Below are 23,895 nucleotides of genomic sequence, written 5' to 3'. Positions count from 1 at the left end.
TAGAGAAACAATTCCTTTATTACATTGTAGCCTAATATTGCATTTCAGGGAGCACAGGTTTGTAAATAACAATTTTGGTTATTTTTGGTGACCAAGAATAAATGAGCACATTACAAAGTAGCATAATGGTTAAATCACATGGGCTATTCTCGCCTATTGTTTCCCCCTAATCCAGTGTTTCCCAAACTCGGTCCTAGGGAACCCAAGGGCACACATATTGGTTTTTGCCCTAGCACTACACAGCTGAATCAAATAATCAAAGCATGATGATGAGTTGATTATTTGAATCAGCTGTGTAGTGCTATGGAACAAAAACTAAATGTGCAGCCCTTGGGGTCCCCAGGACCGAGTTTGGGAAACGCTGCAGCCTATTCACTGATGTAATGTCCATTTGGAAACCCTTGCGATTTCAGTGGATAACTGCATTTACAGTAACCATATGCAGTCGGTCCTGGAGGCCTACTGCTTATTCTAGCAAAGACTCCTCTCGCAGGTTTGGAATTTCTCCACGCCGACGTCAGAAGAAGCGCAGGCCACGTTGCTGTTGATAGTTGATATACGACTGGATGAGAGCGTCTGGAACTCTTGGCTTCACGGCGTTCAGGGCGCTTTCAAAGTGTCTCCCCATGATGAGCTGTGCTTTGATGTCCTCTTGCAGGGCCAGCAGGGCAGCCTCTCTGCATACTGCCGTTATCTGCGACAGGAAACAGATACAGGGGTGTCAGGCGGCCAGATCACGACTACTTAAAATCATGCTAGCATCCACAGCCACTAGGCCAGTGTTTCCCACCGCCAGTCCTCGAGTAGCCCCAACAGCACACATTTTTGTTGTAGCCGGGACAAACATACCTCATTCAACTCATTTAGGGCTTAATGAGAAGCTGAGTTGAATCAGGTGTGCTCGTCCAGGGCAAAAATAAAAATGAGTACTGTTGGGGATACTTGAGGACCGGAGTTGGGAAACACCGCCCTAGGCTGTGGTGAGCAGGTCAATAATGAATCTCTACAAAACGAGGTTGACCAAATCAAGACCATTGGAATAAAAATTGAATTTAGGTTGTGATCTAATAGTTGAATTTACACATTTGTAACAGTTTGTATTAAGCCATGTGTAATATTACACAATAGCTACAAGCTTTTTATGCTTAGCCTACGGTTATTACAGGGTTACACACACACACACACACACACACACACACACACACACACACACACACACACACACACACACACACACACACACACACACACACACACACACACACTCTTTACGTTGCTCAGGGTTCGGGTCGTTCCGTGGAGCGAACTGACGTTGCATATCCTGCAATTCTCAACACAGTGCTATCAGTCACTAGAAAGACATATTGGTTTCCGTTGGAGCAGGTCGTGCCGTAGAACAGAGCGCTAGTTCTGGAAGAGAGGGTGGCATGGGTGAGGAAAAAGGTGTCTGGCGTTCATCAGCCATCGCTGGACTTTCGGAAACGACTCACTCCCATGGCGTGTACAGAATCTCCTCCAAAAGTCGCCAGGCCATCACCGTTAATTCAGGGGGAAATTATAAAACAGGTGTGGGAGGTGGTGGGGTCTACTGACACCGCCACCTCCCTCCACGCCAGGGGAAACCACAAAGGGCTAAATGTGTTTGGAAAACCAGACCTATATACGGAAATCTCACTGGAGGCAAGTTAGTGCTGGGCTGGAACAAAAGCCTGTGTGCACATTGGCCCTACAGGACCGGATATGCCCGTCCCAATTCTAAATTTAGGCTTATACGGTGTCCTGGTTTCCTCCACAAACCATCTGGGTCCATATTCATAAAGCCCCTCAGTGTATGCGTGGTGATCTCGGGTCAGTTCTGCCTTTTAGATCATAATTAATATGATTATAAGGACATGGGGGGACCTGATCCTAGATCAGCACTCCTACTATGAGGTGCTTCGTAAATCCAGACGGCCCGTAACAGCAGAACTGAAACGTTGAGGGCATAATTACACCTGCGGGGGCTGCGAATGTATTCAATCTATTTCAAGCGGAGGAAACTGAACAATTTGGAAGGTGACCTCACAAATTCCCTTGGCATATTTTCCCCATTCCAAGAAGGGGACAGCACAAATGGGTACCCTACAATTAAGGATTCAAAGAACTTAAAGAGGCGGAAAAAAAAGTTTTCCTATAAGGAATAACCCCCTTATTGCAATGGGAAGGGCGAAGAGAAAATAAAAATAGTGGTTCCCCTTGAGCTCATCCATGGGACAGAGGCTGGCAACAAGATGGCAGACTGTTGACATTGACGGGTAGAAGTCGGCGAAAGGTACAGATCTCAGTTCCTCATCTTAACCATTATGTAGAAAACCACAAAACAGATCTTAGATCAGAAAAACAACAATGGAGGAGGGTTGCAGCAGCCAACGAGAATATTTATTCATTTATATTGTAGCTAAAGTGAATTCGTAGCAAAATAGCTCCATAGCTGCTTAAAGACATGCTCCAGAACTTTGGTGACTGCTAATCATTTTTTAAACCTCTCGCTTTGGACTGAATGTGTCAATGTGTAGTTCATACATGCATAATCTATGAGTATAATTACTGTCTTGCCTCAATTAGCCAAGAAACCCCCCCAAACATTTTGGGAAGATGTGCTGCACCATTTTCCCTGATGTGGGCCAGCCCCCTAGCAATTTGAGTTCTAGCCATTGAGCTTCAGCGCCTCACCATTTGAGTGACAGCTAGTAACATGCATACACAGCAGAGCGCGAGAGAGAGAGGGACAGCAATGATGTGGTGCATATATCTGCATAATTGTGACATGGTAGGCAATTTTCGGGGACCACTTTTGGCTCGTGAGCGCAACTTTCAGAACTACCGGCTAAAAAGTATACAAAAGTACTGGAGAATCTCTTTAGCCACTTTGTCTGTGTGTATATTGGGCCAGGTTGCTGGTTCGAATCTCAGAGCCGACTAGGTGAAAAATATGTTGATGTGCCCTTGAACAATGCACTTAACCCTAATTGCTACTTTTAGTCGCTCTGGATAAGAGCGTCTGCTAAATTACTAAAATATAATGTAAAAAATGTGTGTGTCTGTTTAAGAGTGAGTACTGTAAGAGTATTTCTACTTTGACAGATTAGTTGTGGTACCAGCATCCACCAGGGTCACATATTCGCTCAGGTATGGTAATAACCCATCAGTATTCACTTCTCCGACGACTCACTAAAGATCTGTGTGTGCACTGTTTGCCTGTCTTTGCTAGTTCAACTACTACTCAACATAGTTGAGTACAAAGAGAAGCCAAGTCCTATGTCGCATATAGAGACACATTTAAATATCTCCTGAGAGGTTAAACAGAATTAACCAAAATGTTAAGAGTAGCTAGTACTTCCAAGTATTATACACAAGTGACATGACATCTGGCGCCGACAGAGATGGCCGCCTCGCTTCGCGTTCTTAGGAAACTATTCAGTATTTTGATGTATTATTTCTTACATCTTAAGTCTTATTACATACAGCCGGGAGGAACTATTGGATATAAGAGCAACGTCAACTTACCAACATTACAACCAGGAATACGACTTTCCTGAAGCGGATCCTCTGTTTGGTCCACCACCCAGGACAATGGATCGGATCCCAGCAGGCGACCCAAAACAACGGCGCCGCAGAAGGGGCAGATGGAGCGGTCTTCTGGTCAGGCGCCGTAGACGGGCACATCGCCCACAACTCCCGAGTATACTACTAGCCAATGTCCAGTCTCTTGACAACAAGGTAGAAAAATCCGAGCAAGGGTTGCCTTCCAGAGAGGCATCAGAGATTGTAACATTCTCTGTTTCACGGAAACGGATATGTTGTCGGAGTCGGTACAGCCACCTGGTGTCTTCACGCATCGCGACGACAGAAACAAACATCTCTGGTAAGAAGAAGGGGGGGGGGGGGTGTATGCCTTATGATTAACGAGTCTCAATTAACGGAACTCAAGTCCTTTTGTTCACCTGACATAGAATTCCTTACAATCAGATGCCGACCGCATTATCTACAAAGAGAATTCTCTTCGATTATAATCACAGTCGTGTACATCGCCCCCAAGCAGACACCTCGACGGCCCTGAAAGAACTTAATTGGACTCTATGTAAACTGGAAACTACATATCCTGAGGCTGCATTTACTGTAGCTGGGGATTTTAACAAGGCTAATCTGAAAATAAGGCTCCCTAAATTTTATCAGCATATCGAATGCGCGACCCGGGCTGGAAAAATTCTGAATCATTGTTACCCTAACTTCCGCGACGCATACAAAGCCCTCCCTCGCCCTCCTTTCGGCAAATCTGACCACGACTCCATTTTGTTGCTCCCAGCCTATAAACAGAAACTAAAACAGGAAACGTCCGTGCTCAGGTCTGTTCAATGCTGGTCCGACCAATCTGACTCCACGCTTCAAGATTGCTTCGATCACGTGGACTGGGATATGTTCCGGATAGCGTCGAACAACAACATTGATATATACTCTGATTCGGTGAGCCAGTTTATTAGCAAGTGCATCGGTGATATTGTACCCACGGCGACAATTAAAACCTTCCCCAACCAGAAACCGTGGATTGATGTCAGCATTCGCTCAAAACTGAAAGCGCGAACCACTGCTTTTAATCAGGGCAAGGGGACCGGAAACATGACCGAATACAAACAGTGTAGCTATTCCCTCCGCAAGGCAATCAAACAAGCTAAGCGTCAGTATAGAGACAAAGTAGAGTCACAATTCAACGGCTCAGGCACGAGACATATGTGGCAGGGTCTACAGTCAATCACGGACTACAAAAAGAAAACCAGTCCCGTCGCGGACCCCAATGTCTTGCTCCCAGACAAACTAAACACGGCCCGCTACCAAACACGGCCCGCTACCAAAACCTGCATACTCTCCTTCACCGCAGCTAACGTGAGTAAAACATTTAAACGTGTTAACCCTCGCAAGGCTGCCGGCCCAGACGGCATCCCTAGCCGCGTCCTCAAAGCATGCGCAGACCAGCCGGACCCACCCTGGGTCTCTACCCCGCCCTGTGCAACTGGGTCCTGGACTTTCTGATGGGCCGCCCCCAGGTGGTGAGGGTAGGAAACAACATCTCCGCCCTGCTGATCCTCAACACTGGGGCCCCACAAGGGTGCGTTCTCAGCTGTCTCGTGTACTCCCTGTTCACCCATGACTGCGTGGCCATGCAAGCCTCCAACTCAATCATCAAGTTTGCAGACGACACAACAGTAGTAGACTTGATTACCAACAACAATGAGACGGCCTACAGGGAGGAGGTGAGGGCCCTCGGAGTGTCGTGTCAGGAAAATAACCTCAATCTCAACAAAACAAAGGAGATGATCGTGGACTTCAGGAAACAGCCACATCCACATGTGGCTATCCATATCGACGGGACAGTAGTGGAGAAGGTGGAAAGTTTTAAGTTCCTCGGCGTACACATCATGGACAAACTGAAATGGTCCACCCACACAGACAGCGTGGTGAAGAAGGCGCAACAGCGCCTCTTCAACCTCAGGAGGCTGAAGAAATTTGGCTTGTCACCAAAAACACTCACAAACTTTTACAGATGCACAATCGAGAGCCTCCTGTCGGGCTGTATCACCACCTGGTACGGCAACTGCTCCGCCCACAACCTCTGGCTCTCCAGAGGGTAGTGAGGTCTGCACAACGCATCACCGGGGGCAAACTACCTGCCCTCCAGGACACCTACAGCACCCGATGTCACAGGAAGGCCAAAAAGATCATCAAGGACAACATCCACCCTAGTCATGGCCTGTTCACCCCGCTATCACCCAGAAGGTGAGGTCAGTACAGGTGCATCAAAGCTGGGACCGAGAGACTGAAAAACAGCTTCTATCTCAAGGCCATCAGACTGTTAAACAGCCATCACTAACATTGAGTGGCTGCTGTCAACATACTGACTCAAATCTCTAGCCACTTTAATAATTACAAATTGGATGTAATAAATGAGTCACTAGTCACTTTAAACAATTCCACTTTATATAATGTTTACATACCCTACATTTCTCATATGTATATTCTGTACTCTATACCATCTACTGCATCTTGCCTATGCCGTTCGGCCATCACTCATCCATATATTTATATGTACATATTCTTATTCATTCCTTTAAACTTGTGTGTATAAGGTAGTTGTTGTGAAATTGTTAGATTACTTGTTAGATAATACCGCATGGTTGGAACTAGAAGCACAAGCATTTCGCTACACTCGCATTAACATCTGCTAACCATGTGTATGTGACCAATAAAATTTGATTTGATTTGACATTTTTGATGGTGATAGGATGGTTTGGAATCTTAAGACAGGAAGGGGAGTTTTCGAGATGAGTATGTACAAGGAAGTATGTCGGTTGTGTAAGACAGGGCTAGCTCACTTGGCTAAGGCAGGTGCTAGGCAGATGTCAGGAAGTGAGCTATTTCTTTTGTTCAGGGCCAGCCGAACAACATGATTCAGACACTGTAAACAGCGTCCGGGACTAAATGTCTTAGAGGGTTTCCCATCATTCAAATAATTTAGCTTGTTGTCAATGGTGATGTGAAACAATGAAGGTTTGCAACACAGGCCACAATTAAGGAGGGAGAACGTTGAAATAGAGAGAGGGGGGAAGAGGGTGTGCGAGTGACTTCAACAATATGATTGAAGGAAGTTTCTATGCAACACGTACAAACACATGGACCCAAAAACACAAACTCAATTGTCTTCAAATTTAATTTTTGTTACTTTGTTCCCGACATAGGGGACATGTTAAGGGCCTCGTCTCAATCCCATTACTCAACAACAACCATTACCCCCCCCCCCACCCAGTTCGACAAACCAACAGAGCTGCTAACAAGTATATACTGTAGCAATAGCAGCACACACTGACGTATTCATCTTTCTCATTTAGGAGGGGTCTCTATACGCTGCTGAACGCGGCAGTTTGTTTTTTGCATGTGTGTTTACCATGCGCAATTTGAAAAGCCACAAAGGCAAACAGGGTGAGCAAAAAGCAGTTTGTTTGTAAACGTGAAGAAATTCCAGGCCCCGAGCCAACACAACCCCTTAAAGCTGGGCCCCCCGCCTTCAGAGAGAGGGCTTAAAAAAACTGCAAACGCACAGCAATGAAATTTAGCCCAGGCTAAATTATGGATCGGGGGGGTTTTATTGCAATGCAGACTTTATTTTTCATTCCCTTCATAAATTATGTCAGCAATCACTTAAATATATGGAGGGACTAAACTGATGCATTGCAGCAGCCATTCGCTGGAGATGTGGCGAGTACTTTGGATATCTGGCTGGCTGGCGGTGCAGTAACAGCCATCAAAGGCCACCTAGGACCAGGTCTATTTAGTAACATTTTCCAAAAACAAGTTACGACTACCAAAACAACAACTGTAAAGAGTACTCGATACACAGTAAGCCAATGCGTTAGTTTTAAATGTAGCCTATATACTGTATCTGTCCAATCACAAGTTCTTGTTTTTCTATTAGATCACAACCTAAATATACACTTTCTGTAACCATGACGTTAATAACCCTTTGTTAATATCACTTTCATGAAATCTGTGTTCCACACATACAGATATTTATTTCTGATGAAAGATCATTTATATGGAGTAGTCGTGGCCTCACAACACACACCTTATATGCCACAACAAACACCTTATGAGTGTAACGCACTCATGCACATACACTCTTGGCAGCCATGTTTGAATACCAACCACAACATACTTCTACTTAGGGAGGCTCTGGAACTCTCCACGTCAGTCAAAGTGGTGAAATAAGATGTCATTAGAGTGGCCTAGACCCCAGTGATCTAGACAGGACACTGGAAAAGGGAAAAGACACACAACTGCCTGATTGAACTCCGACCACATCCTTGTTTCCACTCGTTCAACTGCTTTTTTTCGCTGCTCCCAAAACCCCTCTTGCGAATGATGCCTGTCGTGCGCGAAAATAAGGAAAATGCGATCCGAAGAAGTGATTACGCAGACGATTTACAATCTGTCATCATATTTCCCGACCGTAAGAGGCGAGATGGGGGAAAAAGCCCTCTGGTAGACCATAATGATACGTTGCTGCAGGTTGGTAGTCACATTTAGTTCGGTTCTTTGTTGGTCATTTAATTGGAAGGGGCAGGAAAAGCAATTTGGATCTCCGGCTTAAACGGCATAGGGCTAAGCATGGTCTTTTTAGCCCAGTGCAGGGAGGACGGCCGGCCCTCAGTGCTGCTGTGAGGAGCTGTTTAACGCCATGACATCAGCTTTGGCACGCGCACGGGCATTTTTCCTTCAGGCTTGAGGCTTTTCTCATTTCCCTTGCTTGGAGTCAGACCGCCACAACACGAGCCCCAGATACTTCAGTGGCCTCTGGACATGCTCCTGCAACCGCTTCCCTCCTCCACTGGCTGTTGGCTGTGTGTGTGTTATGCCCATCCGATTCCCTGCCTTGTAATGGAAGTAACACCTGCCTAACACTCAATGCACACTTACAGACATTCAGACACACCCTTATGTACACACACACACTACAGACTGTATTCATTGGGATTCTGCCGGTGTTCCTGTACATAGAAAATGTGGCCTCGCGGATTCTCATATTTGTCATGTGTCAGTTTCTGTGCACAGAAATGTTTTCAGGATTGGATGAAGAAGCTAACTGGCAGCGCATACCAACGGGCTCAGGTCAAATCCACCTAGTATGCCGTCGCTTCCTACTTCAACAAAGCCGCTCAGTCCCAGTATCAAAAAGCCTTAATTAGGGGCTGGTTTGGTGGCTACCTGCCCCTGCAGTATATCAACGAGGCCAGGCGGCGTGGTTACTATCGAGCCGTCCCTGTGTCCTTAGCAGCCTGGGTCCATTCCCCCCCCACAAACGGCTCTGCATTACGCCAACACTTGCCCCAGCTCTCTTGCGATCGAACACACACACACACACACACACACACACACACACACACACACACACACACACACACACACACACACACACACACACACACACACACACACACACACACACACAGCCAGTGATGTTATTGGCTCATGAAGAAGTTATTAGGCCAACGCCAAAAATATTGACTGCCCCTTTAAAAGAAAAATAGTCCCCACTGCATCCGACATTCGGAGAGGAAATGAAATAATATAGAAATCAAACAGCGTCACGCTCCGACCAGAAATAAAAAAATTCATTTTCCAAGAATGTCAAAGAGGAAGTGTCTGCAGTGACAGCAGGCTGCCAAGAGAAATAAGGCCTGACCACAACCCATGTGAAACCTACAGTATTTAAGATTACAAGGCAGGGGGGTGATGCTAAAGTTCAGGATAGGGGAGAGCGGTGGGGAGTGTGTGTGTTGGGGGGGTTATGGAGTTACGTGGGGGGGAAGGAGACGTGAATGGAAACATGCCGCACGGCCATAAAGGAGAAGGAGAAGGGGTATGGCTTTTTGGCATGCAGTGATTGAGTCAAGGGATTCCGATTCCATAGAAAACATGGCTGAAAAATGGGACGGGTGCTCGTTTCAAGACCACACAGCGTTAGGTTCTCTCTTTCGCCCCCCAGAATAACTTTCAAAGCAGGGGTGACTTGGCTGTTATGAAGTCCATCCCTAGCGCATTACTACCACCATAACAACAATCGCTCTAATCCAGAACCTATAAAACATCTGTCATAGCTAACCCATGATGTGGACCAATCAGTTGAGATTATGAAACTCTTTCAGAAGGGTCACCCCCATCCTCACCTCCACACTGTTTAGCAAAGGCCCGTGTGGAATAGCACCTGTGTCGAGGCTCTGGGACGAGACGGCCAGGGCGTGTAAGGGGGAAAACAGGGCCTCAATTTTAAGGGCATATTTGTCCTCGCTGGTTAATCAGGCGAATGAAAGCGGCACATTCTCCCCAGCACTGGGAAGGAAGAGATGGCATATTTACTAAACATGCCCACACTGGAGCGACCTGGAGACCGCTCTCTATGGCTCTGTGTGTGTGTATTCTTGTGCACTACTCTGCCTATGAGTGTGTGTGTGTGTGTTTGCGTGTGTGCTCACATGTTTACACAGTCCTGATCACACGGTAAGCAAAATTCACAACGTCCATGCCCATCCTCTACTCTAAAATTGCGTTAAATCGTATGGGTAACATGGTAGCCTCACAAGCCGTCTAATTACATTAAACGCTGCATAGATATCAGTCTGGTAGGGCTGAGAAGGCATGATTCTTAGCCCCGCCTTGTCCCATCACCGCTGCTTCCTCTGATGAACTATGGCGGTGACGAACGCGAAGCTCCGTTGTTGACAGGCAGTTAACAGTAGGAAAACAACATGTAAAGTCATATTTACGAGGTGATAGCTAAATATAAAGCTTTACATGACAGTTAAAAAGTTGCAAAAATAGACTCTGCTCCCTATCATACATGCTCCATTCTATGCCATAGCATATAAATTACAAGAAGGTTCAATAACCTGGAGGCAATCAGAGGTTACTGTAGCAAGACGATCACTGTATTGAATCCGATGCAGTAGGCTAATCTCTATTATCGCTACGGTTTGGCAAAAACATTAGTAGGCTACTTTATTTCTGTTAGTATCACGTTGACATAAAGCACATTATGCATGTATGTACAGTACCAATCAAACGTTTGGACACACCTACTCATTCAAGGGTTTTTCTTTATTTGTACTCTTTTCTACATTGTAGAATAATAGTGAAGACATCAAAACTATGAAATAGCAAATATGGAATCACTTTTAACAAGGCACACCTGTTAATTGAAATGCATTCCAGGTGACTACCTCATGAAGCTGGTTGAGAGAATGCAAAGAGTTTGCAAAGCTGTCATCAAGGCACATAGTGGCTACGTTGAAGAATCTCAAATATAAAATATATATATTGATTTGTTTAACACTTTTTTGGTTACTACATGATTCCATATGTGTTATTTCATTGTTTTGATGTCTTCACTATTCTTCTACAATGTATAAATTAGTAAACAAAGAAAAACCCTGGAATGAGTAGGTGTGTCCAAACTTTTTACAGGTACTGGCACTATATAATGTTTCTCTGCCTTTTTTTGGGCTCATTATCCTGGTGTTTGATATGCCGTTCTCTGGAAAGACAACAAGTGCTTGTTTTACTTCCTCAAAATGCCCTAGGTTAAAGAGACAGTGTCCTGTCTCTTTAACCTAGAAAATGTTGCACTGCGGCTTCTGTTTTCTGATTTTTGTCAAAGGTGATCCAATTGCTTTCGAATTTCTTATGCGCAATGCCCATTGGCCAAAATGGCTTCAATGCTATCAATTCCAGACTGATAGCTCAGAGTTAATTACGAGGCTAAACATGGGTAACATCTACTAACAATGTGTGGAACCAACCTCTGGATGATCCACTGGAGTCATGGAAACCTTAACGTTGAGAGATGTTTGATATTGTGTCTAGGAGTAGGGGGAATGCGGCTATTCGGCCCTTGATAAAGACATTTGATCCCAATTGTTCTGGCCAGTACAGCTGAATAAGAGTATGGCTAAAAGGCATAGACATAAGGGTACAATTACATTTTGAATGGGAACATATTGGCACACAGAGACACAAACATTTTCAAAGCAATGGCTAAGTGGAACACCCTCCAAAAGTAAGAGTAAGACAACAGTATCACCAATATTCTCACAATCCCAATAGAGTAATTCCTCATGAAACCAGGACAAGGAAAATACCATGATTTTAGGGAATTTCACAAAATGTAATGGCCCTTTGGAGGAAGGACTCTTGACATACACTGAGTGTATAAAACATTAAGGACACCTGCTCTTTCCATGACATAGACTGACCAGGTGAATCCAGGTGAAAGTTATGATCCCTTATTGATGTCACTTGTTAAATCCACTTCAATCAGTGTAGATGAAGGGGAGGAGACGGGTTAAAGCAGGATTTTTAAGGCAAAGGAGTGGCCAATCCACAGCCATTTGCGAGGTGTTAAACGAGAGACTGGCCTTCCTGTTGGGCTGCTCAGTGCAGCGTTTAACTACAGACACCTGACCTCTCGGCCTGTGTGGGCCTCTGAAACAGGCACACCTCCTCCTGACAGTGGCCTATGCGGCCTAAGGCCAGGGTAAGGAGAGGAAGATCCGGGGGACAACTCAATAAACTTTTTTTTACAGGTTCCTGGAGTTTCTATTGCTGAAGCGCTGGTCTTCTTTTTTCCTTCTTTTTTCTCTCTTTCTCAATCTCTCTCTCACTCACTGTAGTTTGCCTCCTCTCCCATCCAAAAGGCCCTAGGACTTTTTTTTTTACTGGTTCCTTAATGCTGGAGGGGTAAACATCCTTCTCTATCCTTCCTGCTCTCCCTCCGCCCTTTCCCTCCCTCCTGCCTCTACCCCAAGCCAAGAGAAACATTACAATGAGTACACTTGAGTGGTTCATATTTCCCAGGAAAAATTTAATTTGTGCCACGCGTGTACTTGGACCTAGACCACAGCAAGGTCTTTATATATAAATGCAAAAAGGCAGAGCTGGAAGTCTTTCCTTTTCATACATCTCCCATTTTGACAGCCAGGACTCTGAAAGGCTGCTCACTTGAAAAGGTAAAAGATGACTTTATAACAAAAATTAGAGAGGTAAACAGCTATTCGTTCCAGAGACAATCTGACATACTTGCCTGGGTAGTAAACTGAATATTATATGCACATATTTTTTGGCAATCTCTTCCTGCTTCCTATGGTCGGAAAATGTCAAAACAATAGTGGTTCGCTGTGGCAAAATTATACTGTGCATTTAAAAGCTCACAGATTTATAAAACTCACCTATGTTTTGGCCTCGAACAAACGCAACATATGCATATTTTCTTGATCAACATTGTGATTTAATCTATCAATCTCTGATCAGCAGAGGCCAGACGTACACTTGCGTCATTGAGTCTTTACATTGAATCTTAATGCTATTAAAATAGCAACAGCTTTGTTGATGCATTCTTCTGGGTGTCCTTGATAATAAAAAATCTTTGCAACAACAAATATGGGGTCATAAATCTTTGGCGGGGAACAGGGCAGAAGAACAACCACAACAGGTGTTAAGAGGAAGCCATTTATCTTCCTGCTTGGAAAACAAAATATATTATGGTGTTTTTTGTGGTTTTCTTTCTCCCCCTCCATAACATCAATGTTATTTCAAAGTCTTTCTACCTACAGATTGACAGAGTATACGAGGAATTTTGATATTTCGAAGCCATACATTGGTTTTGGATGGCTGGTAATGTTAAGCAATCATTACCGTTTCCTCAAATAAATCTAAATCAAATTAAATCAAATGTTATTGGTCACACACACATGGTTAGCAGATGTTAATGCGAGTGTAGTGAAATGCTTGTGCTTCTAGGTCCGACCGTGCAGTAATATCTAACAAGTAATCTTACAATTTCACTTGTTGGCAGCAGCCACTCAATGTTAGTCATGGCTGTTTAACAGTCTGATGGCCTTGAGATAGAAGCTGTTTTTCAGTCTCTCGGTCCCAGCTTTGATGCACCTGTACTGACCTCGCCTTCTGGATGATAGCGGGGTGAACAGGCAGTGGCTCGGGTGGTTGTTGTCCTTGATGATCTTTTTGGCCTTCCTGTGACATCGGGTGGTGTAGTTGTCCTGAAGGGCAGGTAGTTTGCCCCCGGTGATGATTTGTGCAGACCGCACTACCCTCTGGAGAGCCTTCCGGTTGTGGGCTCAGCAGTTGCTGTACCAGGTGGTGATACAGCCCGACAGGATGCTCTCGATTGTGCATCTGTAAAAGTTTGTGAGTGTTTTTGGTGACAAACCAAATTTCTTCAGCCTCCTGAGGTTGAAGAGGCGGGGTTGCGCCTTCTTCACCACGCTGTCTGTGTGGGTGTACCATTTCAGTTTGTCCGTGATGTGTACGCTGAGGAACTTAAAACTTTCCATCTTCTCCACTACTGTCCCGTCGATGTGGATAGGGGGTGCTCCCTCTGCTGTTTCCTGAAGTCCACGATCATCTCCTTTGCTTTGTTGACGTTGAGTGTGAGGTTATTTTCCTGACACTACACTCCGAGGGCCTTCACCTCCTCCCTGTAGGCCATCTCGTCGTTGTTGGTAATCAAGCCATCTGGGGGCGGCCCGTTTGGAGGGTACTATGGTGTTAAATGCCGAGCTGTAATCGATGAACAGCATTCTTACATATTCCTCTTGTCCAGATGGGTTAGAGCAGAGTGCAGTGGGATTGCGTCGTCTGTGGACCTATTGGGGCGGTAAGCAAATTGGAGTGGATCTAGGGTGTCAGGTAGGGTGGAGGTGATATGATCCTTGACTAGTCTCTCAAAGCACTTCATGATGATGGAAGTGAGTGCTACGGGACAATAGTCGTTTAGCTCAGTTACCTTAGCATTCTTGGGAACAGGAACAATGGTGGCCCTCTTGAAGCATGAGGGAACAGCAGTCTGGGATAGAGATAGGGATGCCGTCTGGGCCGGCAGCCTCGCGAGGGTTAACACATTTACATTTAATTGTTTTACTCACGTTGGCTGCGGTGAAGGAGAGCCCGTAGGTTTTGGTAGCGGGCCGTGTCAGTGGCACTGTACTGTCCTCAAAGCGAGCAAAGAAGTTGTTTAGTTTGTCTGGGAGCAAGACACCGGGGTCCGCGACGGGGCTGGTTTTCCTTTTGTAATCCGTGATTGACTATAGACCCTGCCACATACATCTCGTGTCTGAGCCGTTGAATTATGACTCTACTTTGTCTCTATACTGACGCTTAGCTTGTTTGATTGCCTTGCGGAGGGAATAGCTACACTGTTTGTATTTGGACATGTTTCCGGTCGCCTTGCCATGATGAAAAGCAGTGGTTCGCGCTTTCAGTTTTGCGCGAATGCTGCCATCAATCTACGGTTTCTGGTTGGGGAATGTTTTAATTGTCACCGTGGGTACAATATCACCGATGCACTTGCTAATAAACTCTCTCACCGAATCAGCGTATACATCAATGTTGTTGTCTGAGGCTATCCGGAACATATCCCATGGAATCAGATTGGTCGGACCAGCGTTTAACAGACCCGAGCACGGGCGTTTCCTGTTTTAGTTTCTGTCTATAGGCTGGGAGCAACAAAATGGAGTCGTGTTCAGATTTGCCGAAAGGAGGGCGAGGGAGGGCTTTGTATGCATTGCGGAAGTTAGAGTGGCAATGATCCAGAATTTTGCCAGCCCGGGTCGCGCATTCGATATGCTGATAAAATTTAGGGAGCCTTGTTTTCAGATTAGCCTTCTTAAAATCCCCAGCTACAATAAATGCACCCTCAGGATGTGTGGTTTCCAGTTTACATAGAGTCCAATGAAGTTCTTTCAGGACCGTTGAGGTTTCTGCTTGGGGGGGGGGATGTACACGGCTGTGATTATAATCGAAAAGAATTCTCTTGGTAGATAATGCCGTCGGCATTTGATTGTCAGCAATTCTAGGTCAGGTGAACAAAAGGACTTGAGTTCCTGTATGTTGTTATGATCACACCACAAATCGTTAATCATAAAGCATACACCCCCGCCCTTCTTCTTACCGGAGAGATTTGTTTCTGTCGGTGCGATGAGTGAAGAAACCGGGTGGCTGTACCGACTCTGATAACATGTCCTGAGTGAGCCATGTTTCCGTGAAACAGAGAATGTTACAATCTCTGATGTCTCTCTGGAAGGCAACCCTTGCTCGAATTTCGTCTACCTTGTTGTCAAGAGACTGGACATTGGCGAGTAGTATACTCTGCCCCTTCTGCGGCGCCGTTGTTTTGGGTCGCCTACTGGGATCCGATCCATTGTCCTGGGTGGTGGTCCAAACAGAGGTCCGCTTCGGGACAGTCGTATTCCTGATCGTAATGTTGGTAAGTTGACGTTGCTCTTATATCCAATAGTTCTTCCCGGCTGTATATATTAAGACTTAAGATTTCCATTTCCTGGGGTAACAATATAAGAAATAATGCATCGGTGCCATTCTGATGTCGGCGCCATCAGAACGTCCACAACACATGGTGGATATTTTGACAGCAGGGGATTTCGTGGATAAATTACCTTCTGTAAACAGGAAAACTATGAAATGTGGATCCACCTAATCAACCACAATGTCCCCACAGTAGGCCTATATGATGTCCCCACAATGTCCCCATACTGGGCCTATATGATGTCCCCACAATGTCCCCATACTGGGCCTATATGATGTCCCCACAATGTCCCCATACTGGGCCTGTATGATGTCCCCACAATGTCTCCATACTGGGCCTATATGATGTCCCCACAATGTCCCCATACTGGGCCTATATGATGTCCCCACAATGTCCCCATACTGGGCCTGTATGATGTCCCCACAATGTCTCCATACTGGGCCTGTATGATGTCCCCACAATGTCTCCATACTGGGCCTATATGATGTCCCCACAATGTCTCCATACTGGGCCTGTATGATGTCCCCACAATGTCTCCATACTGGGCCTGTATGATGTCCCCACAATGTCCCCATACTGGGCCTGTATGATGTCCCCACAATGTCCCCATACTGGGCCTGTATGATGTCCCCACAATGTCTCCATACTGGGCCTATATGATGTCCCCACAATGTCTCCATACTGGGCCTATATGATGTCCCCACAATGTCCCCATACTGGGCCTGTATGATGTTCACACAATGTCCCCATACTGGGCCTATGTGATGTCCCCACAATGTCCCCATACTGGGCCTATATGATATCCACACAATGTCCCCATACTGGGCCTATGTGATGTCCCCACAATGTCCCCATACTGGGCCTATATGATATCCACACAATGTACCTCTGCCCTCCGGAAAACTGATAGCCCCTTATTGACATGCGTCCTCTCCGTGACACCCGTGCAATCTTCCGCAGGCTAACTGGGGAAACAATGCTGACTCCTAGTAAAGAAGCGTCCTCTATCAAAGCTAAATGAGCCAACAGGTCTCCACCAGGCTGAAGGAGCTGGCCTCTCTCTGACTCGGGACATGTGATGGAGTACATAAATCCTCAGGTTCTTCCTGTCAGGGCTTGATCATAAAAAAGAGAAAAAGAAACGCGTCACCGTTCCCTCCGGACTAGCAGCAATCCCTCTTTATGACAACACAATGCAATTACAGTATCGAATGTTACTTTGTTGGACGGCTGAAGGCGGATGGTGAAGGCAGGAGCAGTGCTGATGGACGGGTATGGTGGTGGGGGGTAGTGGGGTGTAAACTTGGGGAAAACAGATGTCACTCTGGGCAGGAACCTGCCGGGTGGAAGACGTGATTTTAACAAGGCTTCTGGCTCGGAGCTGACATGACAACAACTGCCAGTCTTGTCACTCTACCAGTCCATTCAACCTAACCCTATGAGAAACACAAAATGAGGCAACACTTCACATTAATGACACGGTTGCAACTTTATGTGAAGTGTAAGCCAAAATCATATTCTCTCCTCACAAAGTCCGACAACTAACGCAAGACTCAATGCTTAGTAATGTCCTTGCTCATTCTCTTAAGAGTTCCTAGTACTTCAGTTGGCAGAGAGAGGAGAGAGAGGGAGAAGGCTGTGTGTGAGCGAGAGAAATATGACTCGGCAAACCGGCCTCCAATTTCAATAAGAGCCCGGACGATTTACAAGGGCCCCTCATCGAGCTTGTTCCCCTGAAGCGTGGGCTTGATACACGACCGATGCCCATCCGCCATGGCACGCCTCACCGCCCTCTGCAGAAATCCCGCCGTGCCAAGACAAATACGCCCGCTCAGTAGCATTTCAAACAGATGCATAGCACCACGGCAGACTTTTATGACCTGCCATGCCAGGAGTATTCACGTTCACATACCCTCAGGAGAGCTATAGTATATTTAGTTTAGACAAGATGCCTTTAAGCACTCCATTCCACCTATATATCCCACCTTACAGCCACCAAAAGACACTGGACCACAAGAGCTACTTATTTTACAAGCCGTTTCATCGAATTACTACATCTAACGATTTGCTATATTACAGTTTGTTCATGTTATTTATCTTATTAAGTTAGAGCATTGAGGAGCATGAAAATGGCTTCCAAATGTCCCCTGACATACAAAGGTACTACAAAAGCGCTGGCAACAATAAAGTGTGTAACAGCTCACAGACCATTGACTTTAAGCTTGTGCATGTTGTGCGAAGCAGCACATACTTCTGGGGGGGGGAGGGGGGTTTGTGGGTTACCGAGAGTGAACCTGCAAACAGAGATAGCAAACTTTCCACTGGGAGGTGAAAGCTCTATCCCAAACACCCCGATGTAAAACGCAACACCTGATACCAAGGGATCGGTTTCTAGCACATACCTTCTCCAGGTGCCTGCTCTAAGCTGCTTTTGGGTGGGGGAACTATGGAGGGAAGGAGGGAGGGGAAAGGAGGGTGGGGGTACATGTTTTCAACAGATCTCTACAAATCCCTAAAAGGTCATGTAAGAGAAGCAAATTCCTCGACAGCTGTGTTCCTCTGATCAGATCTCCAGGAGAATAGCCAGAGAAAAAGTTAGTGGCCAAAAGGTCCTAGACACAGAATTGACAAATCCTCTTCATAATACCCATGTGGCCGGCCTTGCAACCACATTTTGATCGACTGTAACATTTTGGACAACCGGAGTTGATTTTATAGCCACTGAAGGATGTGTCATCATTAAACCACAAAAAGCATGAAAAACATCTTGACAGGTAGGGCTTGTCAGGGCTTCAACGGCACCGCACTGTTTCTCTGTCAAGACAACGTGATTCACACCCCAGCCCAACGTCAAGAGACAAGTCTGTCACACAATGGAGTGTTTGTGTGCTCGCTGCGAGTCCGCCAGCTGTGAGATCACGAGGGCCTTGACACAGCACAGACATAAAACAGACAGTGGAAGGCGAACAACATCTCCTTGCGAACGCTGGCCACCTCTCACTTATTTCCTGTAATCGTTAAAAGGTAGGCTTAAAACAATAACAATGAGGAGAGAGAGAGTCCTTCACCTCAATATTTTTTCCCCCCATGTTGAACTTGACTTTACGGTCTCCGTGTTGAGTGTGCCACAACAGGGTTGGGTTTGTCTTAGCCGATTTTTATTTGACAGTCCGGCTCTTGCCAGGGTGGCCAACCATGAATCAGGTAGCATGCCTTCGATAAATCTCACTTGAAGAAATTGATTCAAACCTGGACTAAAATCCTCGATCATTTGTCCAATAGAAAACAAGTTGCCGCCATTCATGACTAAATGGTAGAATTGTTCCTGGTCTTGTCCTTTATATTTGATATAAAAACACATATTGGCACTAGTGCTGATATTCTTACATTCAATATCACATTCTCAATACTAATCACAATGGGTGAAATCCTAACTTGAAATCTGCATATGTGTAACTTAGATTTTCACGTAAACTACGCATTGATGTCAATGGGAGATTAGCCCCAGAATTGTTATTACATTACAATGTGTATTACATCCTGCATCTTCTATGTATTCTACCATAAAATTACTATTATAGAGTACGTGTTGTTTATTTGCAACCATAATCAGTACTGTTTGTCTCACCTCTGCTCCGGAGTACTTTTCCGTTCGGGTCACCAGGTCATCCAGACACATGTCCTGGTCCACTGGCATGCTGCGGAGCTGCAGCGTGAAGATTTCCCGTCGCGTGGGGCCGTCCGGTAGAGGGACGTACACTATCCGGTCCAGTCGACCCGGACGCATCAGGGCCTAGGCAACAGAAGTGAGGGAAATGAGCTGTTAGTCATGTGTGTGTGATTGTCTCTACTGCTGGGTGACAAACATCCCTTTGAGGATGGAGTCTTCATCAATCAATCAATCAATAAATACATCTTTCCACCTATCCTTCTCTCTTACTCCCTCCATCCATCTCTCTTGTTAGGAACCTGAGATAGAAGAATTCGATGCACTGATTGCAGGTGTGGTAAACTTGCCCTGAAGCAAGGCCTGATTTGCACAATTTACCTCAGTTCATATCAAGCGTGAAGATTATTATTCCAAATGGAGGCCATGTGCAGTCTCAGGAGGACCATATTCAATCAAAGTCCACACCATACGCTGGTTTCCAAGGTACAGAAAAACAACACTGGATGAAAAAAATGCACATTTGAACTATTGTTTACCATGTGAAACAGAAGAAAGAAAAATCGCAACTGAATATTAGTTCTAACACGTTGTCTTGCAGTAGAGGTAAGAATACTGTTTTGGTTTATCTCTGAGAAAGAAAAGATGAAGGGAACTATTCTGAACTAGTTTGTTAGGAAGGCATTTAGTCCTTCAATATTGACTGAAGGCCGTCATTGCTCTTGGAAAGGAAGTCAACATGGCTAAACACAGCAGGATCATCAGTCGCAGGGGCAAACAGAATAACTTCCCTCCCCACAACCTAGTGCACGGGTGGGTGGGCTAGATTTAGATTTAGCCGCGGGTCGACTTTTGTTTGGAGCGAATAGTCGGCGCTGGAAAATAATAATAATAATTTGTACACTGCAAATTGACCACAACTAATCCTAAACAGAGATTGTATTTGAAAATAACAAACATTTCATATCTTGATTACATTGTGACACGAATCTCAAAGCTAAATTCCAATTATTTTACCAAAAACTAAAATCCGAAAAAACTAAATATATAAAAAATATGTTGCCGACCCATGGCCTAGTGCATCCCAACGACCCAAAAATATCCCTCCAACCACTGCGGTCTCTCTTCCCTGATGGCATAGAGGGACAGTTGGCTGCTCAGCACAGACAGACGGGCCTGCAGAGGTGGAAGTAATGTATGTGCCTCTGGTGAGCAGTGGCCTAGCCCACCGCCTTTCAACTTGTTGTTTACATCCTGGTCACATCCCCTGCTATAACCTTCTGGATATACAAAGGACTTTCAAGCCCAGAGACTTCCTTCCTATATGTACATATTTAAAATCTGTCTGCGCTTCCCTGTGCGGAACGTTTGCAAATGGGGGGGGAAAAAATTGACGTAACCATAACAGTCTGGCTAACAAATTAACGATGTATCACGAGAGGATCATTTTTTTGTTGTCCAGATTCCTCCACTTGGATCCGCCCTGCTATGCGCTAACAACATGAATAGGAGGACAACAATGTCACTGTGATTAGGATGGGGGAGATGAATAGGCCCCAGGGCCACTGCCAAAGGAAAATAATAAAGGTCCATGCTGGCTAGGGGACAGAGTAGCTTGACAACGTGTGTCTGGAACAAAAACACGTGAGGCTCTCTCTTCTTTGTCATCTCTCTTCCCACGAGGGGGACAGAGGGGGGCCTGTGGTTGATTGTCGCCGAAGTGCGTACTCCGCTCCACTGTGGACGTGCCAGGGACACTTCCGGAGTTGCTCTCCCTGGAAGTATGTGGCGGCCGCATGCAAGCGCAAACTTGCCGACCCCTCACACACACAGGCAGACAGACACACAACCTACAGGGCCTCCACAATTCAACTACCCTAACAGGGCACACCGGGAAGAACTGAGTGTTAAGATGATCTAGCTCAACATGCTAAATCCATTTACGTTTGTTAACCCTAGATGTTGCTTGCAACAGATTATCGGGGTATTTCCTACAAGCAAAGTTGCACGCTTTCTCTACCATAAAAACACACACATTCACACGTGTACAAAAAGCTACACATGCACACTCCCAACTATCCAGGTGCTCACACAAACAGACCAACTCTGGGCTGTTGAGACTGCTAAACTCATTTGACTTCCCTGGAGACAAAGGTCTTTTTTCTGGTCCTCTCAGGAAGAGCAGGGGCCCATCCATCACTTAACAAGATACACTTCCTGTTTTCAAGGATCCGGGGGGGGTGGTGCAGGACCCCAAAAGAAAAATACTTGGCTTGGCATGTCGGGCAAGCGTTGACGGGCTCTTTCGTAACGCCATCCTTCCACCTGAAGCCTTGGCTTGACAGCAGAAAGACCGTGATGGAGGGGGGACGAAGGGGAGGGGGGGCGGGAGGAGAGACAGGGAAGTATAAAGACAGCTGGCGCAGAGGACACTGACAAAACCCACTATAACCTCATGCTAACAACTCTCAAACGTCACAGAGAAGAAACACTGCAGTTATTGGTGAATAAGGTACCTATATTCAAAGTATGAGGTTATCACAGTAGCCCATATTCTTCTCTGAGTTAACTATTAAGAGAAATAGTTACACTGATCATGAACCTCTGCATCTCAACATGGTGACATCGAATGGGAACTTTCCACCAAGTACTTAAAAAGTCAGGATACAGTATAGTGGCTTCAGTCCGCCTGATCAAAACAGGGCGAAAAAAAGCCTCGCTCGCTCTCTGCCAGCCAAGTTTCACTGCCGATAACAACAGTAATCCTTCCAGAGATTGCGATCCTCCTCTAGAAGTGAATACGCTGTAACGACAGATGACTTCCTATCTCTGAAGGCCACTACCTCTCTATAACCGGTGAAAAATGCTGGGAATCCAAGCCTCTGAACATTTCCAGTCAAAAGTTGGGACACACCTACTCTTTCAAGGGTTTTTCTTATTATATATTTTTTTACTATTTTCTGCATTGTAGAATAATAGTGAAGACATCAAAACTATGAAATAACACATATGGAATCATCTAGTAACCAAAAAAGTGTTGAACAAATGCACTGTAGGCCTACTGAACCTTTCCAAATCATGTCCAATAAATTGAATTTACGACTGGTGGAGTCCAAGTTGTAGAAACAGCTCAAGGATGATCAATGGAAACAGGATGCATCTGAGCTCAATTTCGAGTCTCATAGCAAAGGGTCTGAATAATTACGTAACTAATGTATTTCCGTTTAAAAAAATATATAAATGTGCAAAAAAAAAAATTATAATAATTGCTTTGTCATTATGGGGTATTGTGTGTAGATTAATGAGGATTTTTAAAAATGTAATACATTTTTGAATAAGGCTTTAATGTAACAAAATTTGGAAAAAGTCAAGGGGTCTGAATACTTTCCGAATGCACTGTATGTGGTTCAGTAGGCCTACAGTATATGTGGTTCAGTTGGCCTACAGTATATGTGGTTCGGTAGGCTTATATGTGGTTCAGTAGGCCTATATGTGGTTCAGTAGACCTACAGTATATGTGGTTCAGTAGGCTTATATGTGGTTAGGCCTATATGTGGTTCAGTAGGCCTATATGTGGTTCAGTAGGCTTATATGTGGTTCAGTGGGCCTATATGTGGTTCAGTAGGCCTATATGTGGTTCAGTAGGCCTATATGTGGTTCAGTAGGCCTATATGTGGTTCAGTAGTGTACTTTTCATGGTGTTACCATGCATCATGCTCCAATCAACTGAGCCATCAAATCCACATACAGAATCCTTTATTCATGCCACATCCTTTTTTTATGCTCGATTGTTATCTTCTTCTTTGAAAGGGACATTTCCCAACGCTGGTTGGCTGGGAGTATGGCTGGCTGAGACATTAGTTGAGTCTGTTCCCTGCCCCAAAGGCATCCGCTCTATGTGGTTTCCTAAACCTGTCAGTCTGCAATCCGCAGAGGCCCCGGTGACTCACTCACTTCCACGGTGGAGATACATGGGCCACCCTGCAACTATGCTGGCTGGGGACACTACAGAGATAAAGTGGGACCACAACAACGCACACCGTGCAGCTGGTCCACACCATCAGACCAGGGGGGTGCATAGGAGATGGTGTCTTCAGGGAGGGCAGGGGACAGGAGTGGGGGGGCAGGCAGTAGGAGTTGGTGCCACCCAATAACATTGTGGAGAGGGTTAGAAAAGAGAGAGAGGCAGAGGAAGGGAGAAGCAACCGAGAATTGGGATCAGATCAAAATATTAGAGGCTTTCAGTCTGATTTTGCCCTCGAGTCAAACTTAATTAGGTCAGGCGACGCCACGATGTCCAAGAAGT

The 23,895-nt window shown here is 45.4% G+C and overlaps 1 protein-coding gene across 1 annotated transcript in view; it reads right to left on the bottom strand.

Annotated features, from left to right (window-relative positions):
* Positions 1-23,895, bottom strand: part of afg2a (AFG2 AAA ATPase homolog A) — a 126,566-nt gene continuing 102,671 nt past the window's right edge. The window contains exons 16-17 of the mRNA XM_071410624.1: positions 19,551-19,715; positions 1-694 (exon numbers count right to left, since the gene is read on the bottom strand). Coding sequence (XP_071266725.1) covers positions 518-694; positions 19,551-19,715 — 342 coding nt within the window. The 3' untranslated portion in view covers positions 1-517. The remainder of the gene's footprint in view (positions 695-19,550; positions 19,716-23,895) is intronic.

This window comes from Salvelinus alpinus, chromosome 7 (assembly GCF_045679555.1).
Source record: "Salvelinus alpinus chromosome 7, SLU_Salpinus.1, whole genome shotgun sequence".
NCBI lineage: Eukaryota > Metazoa > Chordata > Actinopteri > Salmoniformes > Salmonidae > Salvelinus > Salvelinus alpinus.
Note: the sequence above shows the minus strand (reverse complement) of the source record. Positions and strands in the feature narration are given on the sequence as shown.